This window comes from Danio rerio, chromosome 11 (genome assembly GCF_049306965.1).
Source record: "Danio rerio strain Tuebingen ecotype United States chromosome 11, GRCz12tu, whole genome shotgun sequence".
Classification (NCBI taxonomy): Eukaryota; Metazoa; Chordata; class Actinopteri; order Cypriniformes; family Danionidae; genus Danio; species Danio rerio.
In genome coordinates, this window is record NC_133186.1 from 13665001 (window position 1) to 13681278 (window position 16278).

Here is a 16278-nt window from a genome sequence, read left to right on the forward strand (position 1 = left end):
GTTTCATTGTTGAGTTAAACATTTTTTTAAGGGTCTCTGATACATTGCTTTTATTCATTCTTATAGGCAGTTTTTGTCATGTTCATTATTTATTAGGCTCTCTCTAAACACCCACATTTCCAGTGTGGATTATAATTTTATTATAATAATAAAAAAATTTAAGTCTTTAATTTGTCAACTCTTGTTATTTCTTATATATGGCTTTTTGCTTTTATAGAGTGGGAGTTGGTAAACATATTCAAGGGTGTTGGGTGATGGGGTGCATTTTGATTGATGTAGTGGGCCGCTCTGGCCCAAAATGTCAGGGCCGATTATTTTGTCCCAGTCCAGCCCTGCAATGAGTGCAATTGTTTATATTCAATACTTTATTATTATTATAATTTTTCATTTTCCATATCTGTAATGTCTGTATTTTGGCTTTTTTTTGCAGTCCACTTAGAAATCAACATGGAAATCAATGTTTTCTTTATTGGCATTGACTGTTTTGAAATTCAAATGGCATTAACATGCCTGTGCCAAATCTGTTTAAAGAGTAAAACTAATAGTTCTAAAAGCCTGCAACAAATGTGGAAAGCAATTTAATTTCATTAAGCATTTAATTAACTTTGAATTTTGTCATTTTGCACACATGGCTCATAACTGAATATTAGTTAGAAATATTATACATTTTATTAATATTAATAAACGATGATGTCATTCTGCTTTTGTCTTGCTGCCAACCAATCATTGCAATGATAATCACGATTTTCACAACTATCAATATCTTCACAACAAACACAAGCACACATTAATCTCAGAACCGTTTAACCAGATATTTTAATCTGATTTGCAAACTAGTTTGAAAAACCAAATAAGCCAGAGATCAGTTATCACCATTAAAAGATCCAACATCTGCAAAATCATCTTAGATTAAGCAATGTATGAGTGGACCCCAGATCAGTTTGTAAAGATTTCTTAGTTATTGTTCAAAATCAGTTCCCCTTTGTAATAAAGAAAGATTTTTTTTTTTACTTTGGGTCTTACTGCTGGTCCTTGTATAACTCTGTAAGAATTGGAACGTTGATGTTGTGTTCTGTTATTAAAACTTTGTTTTATTTTGTTCTTTCTTCCAGATATCCAGTAGCATTCTGGGATCGGGTAAGGTGGAGAGCCGTGGTTCGCTCTCTCGTGTCCCCAGTACCGTCTCGCAAACCTCCACAGGTACAAAGACATTCTGCCAATCATGACATTACTCCAGAAATGAAGTTCTCACAAAAGAATCTTTGAAGTGGACTTTTATTATTATTATTATTATAGTTATTATTCTTATTAATATTATTATATTGGATTAGGAATGGAGAGCAGTCAACCAATCAGCATCACAGACCCAAATTCACGCCGAAAGAAGAAACGCAGAAGAGCCGGAGACAGTTTCACAGGCAAATTTTGTGGTAATTTATCATCTTGAACAATCAAAAAAATGAGCTTTTCTTTCTAATGTGTCTTCTGCACTATTCCATCTGTATAATCTGTGGTGTGCATTATCAAATCTTTCAGAACATTTGACTGCATTTCCTTACTACACTTTCTGATTGGAATATGTGTGTTGTCAGCTCAGAAGTGCGTGTGTTTCTGTTTTAGATCTATACAGGCTGACGGATGAGCTGCTGGGTCAGGGAGCTTATGCCAAAGTCCAGGGCTGTGTGAGTTTACAAAATGGCACAGAGTATGCGGTAAAGGTGAGATGATGTCAATGTCACATCCTCAAAATAGTCACATTGCAAGATAAGCAATGTTGAGTCTGAATTATAGTTCAGTAGGAGCTACAGAAATTAATTTATTTACTGTATTTATATAGAATTAATACAATTTATGTTAAAAAAAATCTTAGAATTGTTTGTCTTGTTTCTAGTCCAAATATCTACATTTATAAAATATAATATATTATAATAATACAAATATCCACAAAAAGTGAAACGAGATTATTTTACTTACCCCACTGGCAGATAATTGTGCTTGTTTTAAGAAAACTTTTTTTTTTAACTTATTACTTCAGAATATTTTTTACTAGATCTAAGTATTTATATATTATATATTTATATATTATTTAGACTAGAAATGAGACAAAGTAAGAAAAGCAGTTTTTGCTTTGTGATTTATTCAATTTCTCCAGCTAAATACTGGAAGACCCCCCAGAAAATGGATTTTTAACTATCTTATGAAACTGTATTCATATAGCAATATTTACTGCAGAAAAATAATATATCGCAATATCAGATTTTTCCAATATCTTTCAGCCCTACATCCTTTAGATAATCATGTCATTATATCATAGTATTTGACTTCTAACTCTTAAAAACTTAGATTTTGTTTTAAAATATTGAATTAGTTTTCTGTACACAAACATAATGTTTTACTTTGTATAACTTGGCTGTGCTTCTCAGATAATCGAGAAGAATGCTGGTCACAGTCGCAGCCGAGTTTTTAGAGAGGTGGAGACGCTTTACCAGTGTCAAGGAAACAAGTAAGATCATAGTCCAAACACTCCACCAGCTATTATATTCAATAAAATAATTTCAGAATTATTGTTATTGATAGAAGTAAGTTGTAGAAATTACTGTGTTTCTCTCACAGGAACATTCTGGAGCTGATTCAGTTTTTTGAAGATGACAGCTGCTTTTATCTGGTGTTTGAGAAGTTACGTGGAGGTATCGTTCATCATTGTAGCTGAGTAATACAAAAATGCTTATTCCACCTTTTTTTTATCTAAATATTTTCTTTTGTCCTCCTAGGTTCCATTTTGACACACATCCAGAGTCGAAAATACTTTGACGAGAGAGAAGCGAGTCGTGTGGTCAGGGATATAGCAAATGCACTAGACTTTCTGCACAACAAAGGTAAACATTGTATGTGTACTCTACAGCCTACTAACCATGAATCAGCATCAATCTGTTTATTTACACTTGTCTCTATTTTTCCCACAGGAATCGCCCACCGTGATCTTAAGCCTGAAAATATCCTCTGTGAATATACTGATAAGGTAACACATGCCTTTAGAGATTGGTAACATTGTGTTGGCTGTCTGGCCTAGAGAAACAGTGCAAGAACTGAAAATTGCATTATTTTATGTGAAATATATAATGTAGAGCAAAATTTGTGTCTGTTTGGGTTTCATATGTTTTAAGTAGTGCCTTAAATTCACTGAAAATATACTGAATTGGTAAAATTTTTTTTCGGAAAACATTTAAAGTAATGGAAAATAACTTGTCTAAAATAACTTGATGCATTTAAAAATGCTATAAATTTCTTTGTTAGCAAAGCTGCAATTTTACACTCTTCAGAAATCATTTTCAGGAATGTCATTCTTCCGTATAAATACAGATTTCTGTATTTTCCAAGCTCAATGGGGCGACCCCTGTAATTTGCATAAATCCAAAGTTTTTTGGGAGGGTCTCCATAGTCATCAAAGCAGACGATCTGCTTCACTCCTGACGTATTTCAGGAATGTAATTGTAGACCTACCCAGGCTGCTGTATATGTAACATAATGAGCTCTATTTTAAGAACTTGACGCAAAGTCTGAAGCACAGGGCGCTAAAGCGTTAAGGGTGTATCCGGAACCACTTTTGCTATTTTAAGGACGGAAAAATAAGCTCTGCGCCGCGCATGTTCTAGCAGTGTTTTGCTTATTCTCTTAATGAGTTCTGGGTATGTTTTGAGAATAAACCAATTATAGAGTCTCATCTCCCATTCCCTTTAAGTCCCTCCATTGGCAATAAAATGACGAACTTGCTTGGATTTCACATGTCGTGCCACACCTTGCCATGCAATTTAGAATTCTAAACATGGGTTTCTATCAGGGTACACACAACGGCGCTTCAAGTCGGCAGCTTTCCGCGGCGCCCAGCCACGATTCGGGACACTTCATATATCTTCCGCGCCACAGAGCGCCATCTAAATTGTTTCATTTTAAATAACATCCGAATGTGCGTGTCTGGTGTGCTGTGGGCGTGGTTATTAGTCTTGGTATACAAGCGCAGAACTTTAAAGTAGAACACGGTTGGCTGTAAAGCTATACAAATACACAAATGATTTTGTACTTTCTGCTTGGTCTGTGTCCGAGTCGTACATGTACGGCTGAATGCTGGTCCTCTCACTCATGTTGCTTTTCTTTGTCTGCCTGTTTGTTGCTCTGTCCCATTGTTACGTTGGGCGGGAAGTTGAAAATAATTTTCATGTGAAGCAACACACCCCTAAAACAGCGGCTGTGTACAGGCTCCCAAAATAACACTTTTAACACATTACAATAAAAAATTCGGAACTTTGTTTTGAACTGAACCTAAACTGGCACACTCCACTGAGAAGAACCATAATATTTATATTAAATCTTAAAAAAGAGGTAAACTATGTGCCCTTTACATATTACTTAGGTCTCTATTAAACTGTTAAACATTTAAACTGATAAAACAACAGCTAAAACTTAAATTGTGTGTCCAATAACTAATGTTTAAAGAATATAATTTATTACTATTTCTAGGATTATTATTTAAAAACGCATGTATATGTGTGTGTGTGTGTGTGTTTGTGTTTAAATAATAATTCTTAAAATAACATTGTTCTTTATAATATTATTTTTTTAAGGGGGGACGGGGTCTTGTCTTACTCCTTTTTTGTCCTTGGCTGATCACATGCCTGCATTTTAGAATGCAGATTTTATTAATATAGGGTTTAAAACAGTTGTGCTGCTTAATATTTTTGTGGAAACAGGTAATGTGTGTCTTTAAAAGTTCAAAACAACCATTTATTGGAAATAGAAATCTTTTAAAATTTGTTTATGCTTTTACTGATCAGTTCACAAGTAGGGTTGTGCGGAATGACCATTTTTGATTGTGGCCAATTAAATAGTCTCCATAATCATTGTGCTACATCGCTCATTGTTTTAGTTTCACAAACATACACTCATGACGCAAGTATGTTAGTTGCATATGCTATAAAAAGCCTTGCAGGTTAACCTGTGTATTTGCATGCTGAGGGAGTGCATACACCTGAGGGACTAGACTATCTTTTCATGTCTGATTACGCTAAACAACACAAAATTTGCATGCGAACACATTTTGTTAAGTCTAAAGTGAAAAGTAAACAGTTTGTAGGACAAATAGAATGAGTGACTGTGTAGGTCTTAAAATGGCCACAGGCTAAGGAATGAATTCTGCTGCATTAAGTAATTATTCACCCAAAATGTAATCTGTCAGTATTTGCTCACAATGATAATATCCCAAATCTGTATGTATTTCTTTCTTGTCCTGAACAAAGAAAATAGATGTACTGAAGAATGTGGGTGACAGTTGCTGGCTGTTGATAGCAGGACAAAAATACCATGGAAGTCAGCGTTTTGTCCTGATAAAAAGTGGTCATATCACCCATCCCTAGTTTACAATAATTTATTCTTGCTAAATAAACACTTTATTTTTCTCTTAATCTTATTCATCTCAAACTTTTGAATTTTAATAAATACAATTAAAATCTAACCAGCCTGTATTGTACTGTAATGTTTGTTTGTTTGTTTGTTTTTCCTACAGGTTTCCCCTGTGAAGATCTGTGATTTTGATCTTGGCAGTGGAGTAAAGCTGAACAGTGCCTGTACCCCAATTACCACCCCTGAGCTCACCACACCGGTAAACACAACCTCAGATCTGTCCTAAATGTTTTTGGCACGCCAAACTCTGTCAAGTGTTGTTACAGTGTTTCAGTAGCATCATGTCTCTGCTGCAGTGTGGCTCAGCAGAGTACATGGCTCCTGAGGTGGTGGAGGTCTTCACGGACGAGGCTTCATTCTATGATAAGCGATGTGACCTCTGGAGCCTCGGGGTCATTCTCTACATCTTGCTTAGCGGGAGTCCGCCATTTACTGGCCATTGTGGTACCAACTGTGGTTGGGAACGAGGAGAAACATGTCGTTCCTGCCAGGTAAGACGAAATCACACTAAGTCAAATGTGTGTCAAATTCACTTCATCCATATAGAGAGATTTGCAGTCTTGATTTCTTTCATTTAGAATAATCTGTTTGAGAGGATTCAGGAGGGAAAGTATGAGTTCAGTAATGGAGTCTGGACTCAGATATCAGCTGATGCCAAAGATCTGATCTCGCGGCTGCTGGTGCGAGATGCCACTTTACGGCTGAGTGCCGCTCAGGTCCTGCAGCATCCCTGGGTGCAGGGGGTGAGTCTCCTTTCTAAGATGATAATTAATTAAAAAACAGTTCAATCATTTTACTTTTTTAACATAATTTTCTTTTGATACAAAATATGTTTGTGTATAAGTTTATAAAACCTGGCATCATTATGTTTATATAAATGTTATTTATTTGTGGTGTAACGGTTTACAAAATTCATGGATTGGTTCAATAAAGCACAGTGGTGTCATGATGTGGTAAGTTTTGGATACAGGAAAAAGAAATTAAATAGATTCTTTTTAATAAAACTTGAAACATAAAGCAAATATGAAATTTTTTATTTGATTTCTTTACAATACAGTTTGTAAAGTAGAATTTTCTGTCTTTTAGTAGATGCATCATAGAGAGACTTCACAGTAAATTTTCCGGAGTACATTTTACTCAAATTGAGGAAAATTTTACTCTATCAAATATAACATTTGGTCCCTCTCTAGAAAGAGTAAAACTTACTATTTTAATAGAGTCATTTTTCCAGAGTTAATTTTACTCAATTTTGAGAAAATATTTTACTCTTTCATGTAATATTTTACTCTATTTGGAGTTTTTTTTAATTTACTCTCATACTATTTTACTCCATTAAGAGCTATACGAATTTGACTCTGCTATTTTTTTTACTCTGCTCAGAGAAACTTCAAATTTACTCTGCCACTATTTTACTCAGTTGAGAGCTATGAGAAATTGACTCTGCTATATATTTTTTAACTCTGTTCAGAGGAACTTTAGATTTACTCTGCCAAAATACTTACTCAGTTGAGAGCAATAAGTAATTGACTCTGCTACTATTTACTTCACAAAAGAGTTGTATGTAATCAAATATGAGTGAACTACAAAAAATAATTCACTCTATCCAGAGATACTTTTTTTTGAATGTTCACATTTTACCTGTCAAAAACCCTTAAAATAAACTTGAATTTCAGAAAATAAAATCAAAACTTTTTACTCACGTTGCACCATTTTATTTTCAGGATCTTTAATATTACAATTTTATCATGAAAATAATATTAAATAATACAAAAAACAAAATCACAGTGATAATATAACAGGGGAGACAAAGTAAAATCAAATAAAAAAATATGGTACAATAAGCAAATTAAATTCACAACCAAGACACTGCAATGTCAAACAGCTTGTGCTGCAAAATGTCCTTCATTTCCAAAACATAACGTGTTTCTGATTTGTGCACATTTATAAGCATAAACATATCAAACTAAACAATGTTTCCAATGCAGCTGTAATAAAAAGGATTCTTGTTAAGTTTCTGAGCCAACTCAACACCAACTTTCAATTCATTCTAGGCAACCATGTTTACCAGGACCTATAGTTGCACGATACTGGAATTGGGTACCAATCAATATTTTAAAAAGGTTCATTTCTCACTAACATTTGAGTGCTATTGAGCAAGTTCTTAAATGGCACTCATTTGCCATTGTGTTCACGTGCTCAACAGAAATTATTGTTATTGGCCGTGAAGCTCATCAGTTTACCGAACTCACTGCTGTTTCCTGAGTGTAACCACAGATAGAGGGACATTGGAGCGTTTTATCGTTTTATTGAAGCCGTGATTCATCATTGCATTGCTCGTATGTCAGCTTATAGACAAACCAGCTGATCGATGGAACTTTAAAACACTCCAGTGTCGCTGTATCTGTGGTTATATATATATTATACTCAGTAAACAGTAAACTGATGACCTTTACGGCCAATAACAGTCATTTCTGTTGAGCAATTGAACACAATGGCAAATCAGTGATCAAATGTTATCGGGAAATTTAAAATGTTTTTAAAACTTCAGTATCAATTGGTACTAAATTACAGTATTGTGACAGGCCTACCAGGACCTAATTTCATTTCATTTGGAACAAATGTTTGCCAAATATAAGCCGCTTGGCACTGTTTTTTCTTTGCCAATGTACTTATGTATTTAAAGCTTTTTAGCTGCATTTTGAAAACACATGCTTTTCTTTATAACGCATGCACTAACAATGTAACAGTTGTCAAATTTTCTGCTTACAACTAGATTAATGCACCATAAAATGATGCTTTGGCAACAAGATCTTTTCCGGAAACAAATGCTTAAATAAACGGGTGGTCAAATCAAATGCTTCAAATAAATGGTGATTCCATTGGATATTACTGTAGAAAACATCATGTTGACAATCTGAAGCAATAAAATGAACAAATACCAGTGATGATCATAAGTACACACAAGATCTCCAAACATGATGGGCAGGTAGTGCAGTAAACACCAGATATGACTGGAGACCCTCTCTGATGTGATCCAAGTGCCAAATACTGGTAACGGTCTGCAAAAGAATGAAATACATAAACCAATGTGATTTAACAGAAAAAAGTAAAAATATAGCTTAAACAATCAATTCAACTAGAGTTTCTGTTTACATACTTCCAAGAACTCCCAACAAATTGTTAATATGTTTGTGCCATGTATATAAAAAAAAAACATAATTTGGAGGATGGGTGTTCTAAAAGAATAGTTCAATTTTATAGAGCTTAAGAAAGGGTGATTTGATCAGTATCTTTTACCTAGACAAATTTCACAACACAATCACAGGCATGTGCAGCTGAGATTTTTCCAGGACTTTTGCAAGCTTGGCTGGAGGGTGGCAAAAGATGAACCAGTATCAGGATTGACGAATCACTGTCCCAACCTGAAAAAAAAGGAAAACAAATAACACCTCCTTTTCTCACTTTCCCTAGACATAACTTTACTTGAAGTATATATACATTATCCATTATCCAGTACTTAAAGTGATAGTTCACCTACAGTAGAACATTAAAAAAGATTTTTTAGATGAATTTGTGTTCCATGACTATTCATATAATGGCAGTCAATGGGGATGGTTTTTCAAATTAAAAATAAACACAAACAAACAAATCCAAATTTATAACTATGGCTCCTGACACAATGTTTTTGTGATGCGAAACAATCAGTCCGTAAAAAAATTGAACATCATTTGAAATACTATTAGCTTTATTTCACAGCGTGGGAAAAGAGATATCAGCCATGTGCAAATGTAGTCAGTTTAAAGTTCTGTCACTTTGGATTACAAAAGTGCGAGGGAGCACGCTGGTAGGAGGTCAGGGGATGCTGTTTGTTAATAGATATTGTTGATTGAATCACCACCCCTCACACATTTGCATAAAGCATGAGTAATATCTGTTTGACCATGCTGTGGATTAAATTTAATAATACTTTTGAGACATATTTTAATACAATATGTTTGAGAAATACAATACTAATATTAAACTTTATTTTACTATACAATAGCAAGATAATATAGGGCTGTGCAATTAATCGAAAATCCGATTTCGATTTTAGCTTCTAACAATTATAAAAAACCATTAATCGAGATAAACGAATATTAACTTAGCAGCGCGAAAGACCGCATGCTTATGTGTGTGTGTACGGCGCGCACACACAGAAGCATGCGGTCAGCATTCAGTCTCATTCGCACACTGAGACGAGCAGAGCGCAGACATCTAAAGTCATCTTAACATCAGTGCTTTAATGGTCAAATAGGTGTCAAAACGCGGTGTTTAGTGATTATTCATATTAACCCTCATTTGTGTAATAAACAAACGAGTTGAGAATCAAAAGATGTGAAAGAGAAACCAATATAGTGAAAGCGCGCGATGTTCCTGCTGCCGCCTGTTTTTATGATTATTAATCAAACAACAAAACAAGAAAATCCCTCTCTGCTCTTGACTGAAGGACTTTTGTAGCTGAATTGTTTTTCTTACAGTGAAGATGCTTAAAGCACAGTTTGTTTCATATTTTTATTCTATTGTATTTATTTCTCTTTCCTTTGCAGGGTGGAAAATAACTGTATATATGCAGTTAAAGTCAGAATTATTATCTCTCCTGAATATTAGTGACCCTTTTCCTCCCCAATTTCTGTTTAATGGAAAGAAGATTTTTTCAACTTATTTCTAATCATAACAGTTTTGATTACTCATTTCTAATAACGGATTTCTTTTATCTTTGCTATGATGACAGCACATAATATTAGACTATTTTCAAAATAAAAGCATTCAGATTCAAAGTGCGATTCAATGACTTTATTGACCTTAAAATGGGTTTCAAAATATTCAAACCTACTTTTATTCTAGTCAAAATAAAACAAATAAGCCTTTCTCCAGAAGAGAAAATATTAAAGTAAATACTGTTAAAATTTCTTGCTCTGTTAAACATCATTTGAGAAATATTTATTTTAAAAAATAACAATTCTCAGGAGCGCTAATAATTTTGACTTCAACTGATAATCGTTTTGAAAAATCGTGATTACACTTGTGACCAAAATAATCGTGATTTTGATTTTTCCCAAAATCGAGTAGCCCTAAGATAATATGAGCTCAATATCAAGGTACATATTGAATCATGACTTGTCGTCATACCCCTATTTCTTACAACTTTTTCATTATATTTAAATTTTGATTGGAAGAAAAAAATATTGTCTTTGTTACAATCTTGTTTAAAAAACTTAAATAAAATGAAAAATCTACAAAATCGTAAATCATGCAGCTCTACATCTAGCACCTGTTTGTGGTTATCGTGTCCTTTTCAGCTTCCCGTCTGATGCATCTTTCGGCAGCGTTTTAATCCTCCAAGCCAGGTATCCACTTCCATCTTCTGGATTGTAGTAATGTTCCTATAACCAGAACATTATAGATACTGAGTAGTAATACATATATAATAATAAAATAGATCATGTTTACTCATTAATAAATAAATTAAAAGTGTATATTGTCCTCTTGTAAATCAAGAAGACAGAGGTAACAAATACTTACATAACCTAGCCTGCTCCTCAGGTTTGTATATTCTCTCTTCAAACGTTGGGAAGGAATTGTTCTACACACAAACATAAACTAATTATATCCTATACACCATAAACATAAATTTACTTTTGGTACGAAAGTATTAATTTATTACCTTCTTTCCTCCAGGGCTGTTTTTAAGAATACTCTCGTAACCTAGAGGGGAATGTAATTTGGAGCAGCTATAAGAAATTAACTACTAAAAAGTGTATAGTAGTTAAATATCTTCAATATATAATCATTTTTTATATATACTTTATATATAAATTTACATCAGAGGCAAAATGTGTAACTCCTACTTGGCCAAGATGACGTTCTGTAGCTTGTTTTCCTCATCAACCTGTCTTTAAATCAAAGACTTTTATACCCATTGTAGGAAGGTCAAATTTTCTGGCAACTAAAATGGCACAAAATTGACAAAGGCCAGCAAAGGTAAAGTAGGAGTTATATTTACATATCATAATATTATTCACATATTACTATTGCAAATAATTTTCAAAGAGAAACATAATATTAATGTAAACAATGTGAAAAATGGGTCTTACCAGGTTCCAAAACGTTTGAAATGTAAAAGTATCTGAAGAAAAATAACATTTTCTTCATTTCATTTAACTTCGCTCTGACAACAATGTTGGTTTGCATCCTAAAGACACCAGAAAGACAATGTTAAATATAAAGTGATAACACAGTTAAAGGTTGTTCTTTAGTGATCCACATAACATGACTGATATTTTTAATTGTTATTTTTATTAAAGAAAAAAAAAAAACAGGAAGATATTTACCCAATAGAATCTAATTTATTTTTTAGTCAAAATAGATGCATTTAAAAAAAGAAATCACAGAAACAAACTAAAGAAGCTTATTATTTATTTACATGAATTAACCAAACAAAGTTACATATTGAATGCGTATAGGCTAACCTGTATACTATATACAATTAGCATTAAATTGCTGTAACAGCTCATTTCAAACCTTGTCAGTCCTTCTACCCCTGCCCTTATTTTTTTCTTTGCTACATTTGAGTTATGGTGAAATATTTTTCTTGTAAATACTTATCATTTCAGTATTAAAAAAAGAGATTAAACTACATGTAAAAAACACTGAAGCGCATCAACTTTCAGATCATTATAGTGTTTGCAAAAAAAAAAAAAAATGAAATTTTGAATTGAAACATCCACGTTCTGTTTTTATATGGCAATGAGATCATCAGTTAACTTTCACTCTTTATAGAGTCAAATACATGTGACCCACAGCTCGAGCGCAGCCCTTCGACTAGTTTCACGTTAGTGGACAAAGATTTGATAGACACATAACTATTCTCACTGGCATAAATGAACAATTTTAATCTATTCATTTGCAGAATTTTATTCAAGATTACTCTTAGTTCTAACACATAACGTGCAAATGGCTTTTATCCATTCATTTGCGTCTAAGTTAGCGCTAATGTTAGCTCCTTATAGAGTCAAGTACATGTGTCCCACATCTCGAGCAGCGCGTCTTCTAGTTTAACATTAGCAGACAAACATTTTAAGGGACAAGAGTTTACCAGTTTCCCTGTTACCAATTAACGTTCGTAATTGTATCTATATTTATCTTAGTTTTCACGTCGCAAGTTCCCTCCAAACACTTGAACTTCCGATGACCCTTGAAAATGCGCTCCACACGTCCGTCATAGTAGAAAAATATACACAAAACGTAAATATATGTACTACTACAATGAATATTAAGAAATTGTAACCTTACTTACTTTACATCCAGCAGAAGTGTATCTTTCCTACGAATCCAGCGGCGATCGACGACCGTGACGACGTAACTTAATGGGGGACAGTAGAAACTGCGCGAGAGTTTAGGAAGTGAGAAACGTCACGACGTCCCCCACACGTATTTCAGTGAAGTGGATTATAAAATTGTCATTTGTGCTGCAAATATTAGGAGATTTTCACTGTTTTGCTAAGCTTAAAACAATTTAATCACCTTGATATAGACTATGTATGTTAAGGGAGCGTCTACAAAGTTCAACCCAAATTTGAAGAGACTCTCATTAATAAACCTGACTGTAAATTGTTAGGTCTTCATTATAGCGTACATTTCACAGCTGGCTGTATGACTGTAAATATTATATTATATTATATTATATTATATTATATTATATTATATTAATTATATTATAAATGTAGATCTTTAAATGTATATTTTCATTGTTCCTTTCATTGGTACACAAGGACTCTGGCAAGAGTTACACAAATACTCTGTAAATTTGCTCTCACTCTACTGACACATTTTACTCTGAACGCTCAAAATAGAGCAAAAAGAACTATTTTTGAGTAAAAAAAATATAACTCTCGAAAAATTACTCTAGAAGTTTTCCTGTGTTGCTTTGTTTACCAAAAAGTGGATCTAATTGGATTTTCATTGTAAACATTAAATAAAATTCAAAAGATATTATTTAAGTTTTTACAAAACTCCCAAAATCATTCCGCAAAAAATCTGCAGATTTTCTTTCTTTCTTTTTTTTTTTTTTTTTTTTTTTTTTTTTTTTTTCAAAATTCTGCACAGAAATAGCAAAAAATGTCTGCAGATTCTGTCTGGTCCAAGTCATGAGGCACTGAGCATCTGTTTCACATGAAGCCCTGAGTGCTCAGTGTTTTTCTACAAGCTGTTGGAGATTGACTTTAAATGCAGAGCTGCAGAAGTGCTCTCATGTGTTTTTTAAGGCACACTGGTGTATTTAAATAAGAAAGCATTTTGTATGATAATAATATAAATATATTAACATGGAATATAATGGAAGGCATATTTCTTCAGCACTAAATCAGATTATTAGATGTATTATACGATACAGTGTTCAGTATAATGGAGTACACCGCAATTTGAAAATGAATTTTTTTATCCATTGCTCAGTGAATATAGGCAATGTATTTTGGTGCATTTAAACAAAAACAGATTTATTGAACAGACATAATTATTAAAATAATATCTTAGTCACCAAACATTTAGAAATGGTAAAATAATGAAATTAAATTCAGGCTAAATATTGCGAAGAAAAAAAAATTACAACCTACAAAAGTTCAACTAAATTTTCATTTTTTTATGCTTCTCTTGATTTTTTCCTCTTTTTCCAAATCTGTATTTAATATTTTTCTATAACACATAAATTTGGGTGTACTAGTTTTTGGACCCGTTATTGTAAGAGTTTTTGTTGGTTAAGCTCCAGATTTGGCTTCAGTTCTGACTAATCTAATGTATATGCACAAAAAATATTGTATAGCTTCCTATTAAAATATGAACCTAAAAGATAGATTTGTGAGGGGTGTACTTGTATATGCTGGACACTGTATAACTTTAACATATTTTAAATTATTCCTGTGATTTATTACTGTGATTCCTATTTAATTTATTCCTGTGATGGCTAAATCGCTTTTTAAAATGTTCAAGTAAATGTTATATAATGTAGCTATTTATTAAAAATGTATTTACATTTTTTAATCAATCAAGGGCAACTAAACGCAAAATAATGATTAGTAGTTTATATTATACAAACTAAATATAACCATTTGGTGTTTGCTTTATATATATAATCATATTTATTTGTTTTCCAGAATGCACCTGAAAGAGTTCTTCCAACTCCTCGTGTTCTACAAAGGTATTTTTATATTTTTTCAATTCAGATGTATGGTTTCCAAATTTCTGTAATGTTTTTAACAGTGTCTCTGGTTGAACGCACAGAAACTGCAGCACTAAAGATCTGACGCAGTTTGCAGCTGAAGCCATTGCGTTTAACCGGCAGCTGTCGCAACAGGAAGAAGAGCAGGAAGACTTTGGCGCTGTCGTCTGCTCCATGAGGCTTTCTCCGCCTTCTAACTCTAGACTTGCCCGTCGTCGAGCACAGTCTCAAGCACTACGCAACAATACCTGAAGTCAACCCGCTGCACAGGTGCATTATAACCGTTCAGACACTTCAGAAACACACAAATGCGCATGCACCAGGTACTACCAGACTAACCTTATGTGTACTAAACCATGCACACGTCTTTAATTCATTTCGCAGGTCTGCTTGGTCGTCTTTCTGTTCACCTATTGTGGGTTTGGTATCAGAATGTTTATAATTATCGTCATATATTTATGGCTGGTGGTGATTGTTAGTCAGATATAAAAAAGTGCTCGGCTATGTGGGAGGGAATAGACCATTTTATTTTAATGTAACGATGACATTCGCATCGCTTTTAAATGTAAGTTAGCGTTTCTATTCTTAAAACAAGTTTTATTATTTTTAAAAACCACTTTAGTTACTGTGAAGCACTGGACCTCTTGCTCTGTCACTTTTTTTACTTTTATTTTTTTACAATATTTAAGCAGTTGTAAGTATTAAATAATTTTTTGCTTTATTTTCGCTATGTACTGTAAAGCCATGCTGCCTGACAGTAACATACCATAGAAATGCGTATTATTATGAGAGGTACGATGAGGTATTATAAATATTTGACTTGTTACTTTTTAGCTTAAACTGTATTTATTGCATAGTATATTTTTGTCATTTCAGATGATTATATATTTCTTTTAATGTATTTTTTTTGCATTATTTTCTTGTCAATGTGAAGTATTTTTTTATGCATGAGGGCAAAGAACATATTCGGTAATGAGATAGATTAAGTTTTAATTTTTTGATTTGCATTCAGTGGAAATTGTGCCATTTTCAGGCTTGGGGGCAGAGCTCCTGATGTGCAAAATAACTAAATTACCTCTCAAAATTGCCTTTTGTATTATCAAATCGAGTTATTTTTCCTGTTATTTGTTGCAGATTGAGCTGAGATGAAATGGTAAGAATTTAGTGATTGTCCATGTATTATTTATTTCTGTACCTTCATGAGAATTTGTTAGTATACATTTCTTGTACCAGGGATGACACTAGAGGGCGCTACCTCATATTAATGCCCATGTTCTCAGCACTCAGCCAGTATGATACTGATGGAGTATCTCAGTCTACGTTCAGGAATGGTGTAAATTGAATGGCCATTTAACCCCTAATAAACTCTGGGACAGATTGTGGGGCAGGGGTGTTCATTTGGTTTTCCAATTTTGAGAAATAAAGCAATTTGCACTGAACCAAGAACATTGAGTCTTTGCTTTCTGGAATTTACTGTATACTGTTATAATCACTTTACATGAGGTGCTAAACATTACAATAGACATTTTACAAGAAATGCAGTGTTACTGATTGCCATTGTGATGATTTTA

At 33.4% G+C, this 16278-nt stretch overlaps 1 protein-coding gene and 1 long non-coding RNA gene across 3 annotated transcripts in view; one reads left to right on the top strand and one right to left on the bottom strand.

Annotated features, from left to right (window-relative positions):
- mknk1 (MAPK interacting serine/threonine kinase 1) overlaps positions 1 to 16153 on the top strand; it is a 19509-nt gene extending 3356 nt beyond the window's left edge. The window contains 12 exon segments of one of the 2 annotated variants that reach the window (NM_001114739.2): positions 1113 to 1200; positions 1332 to 1430; positions 1621 to 1718; positions 2424 to 2503; positions 2614 to 2687; positions 2772 to 2876; positions 2964 to 3019; positions 5558 to 5653; positions 5751 to 5945; positions 6033 to 6197; positions 14643 to 14686; positions 14770 to 16151. In NM_001114739.2, coding sequence (NP_001108211.2) covers positions 1113 to 1200; positions 1332 to 1430; positions 1621 to 1718; positions 2424 to 2503; positions 2614 to 2687; positions 2772 to 2876; positions 2964 to 3019; positions 5558 to 5653; positions 5751 to 5945; positions 6033 to 6197; positions 14643 to 14686; positions 14770 to 14959 — 1290 coding nt within the window. In that variant the 3' untranslated portion in view covers positions 14960 to 16151. 2 annotated transcript variants of the gene reach the window in all.
- LOC141376563 (uncharacterized) lies at positions 7144 to 12881 on the bottom strand. Its single transcript, XR_012387071.1, has 8 exons — positions 12791 to 12881; positions 11589 to 11686; positions 11343 to 11440; positions 11159 to 11199; positions 11017 to 11077; positions 10766 to 10877; positions 8752 to 8876; positions 7144 to 8513 (listed from the first exon to the last, which is right to left on the bottom strand). It is a non-coding gene; the product is annotated as an uncharacterized lncRNA (long non-coding RNA).
- Positions 16154 to 16278: the final 125 nt, after the last annotated feature.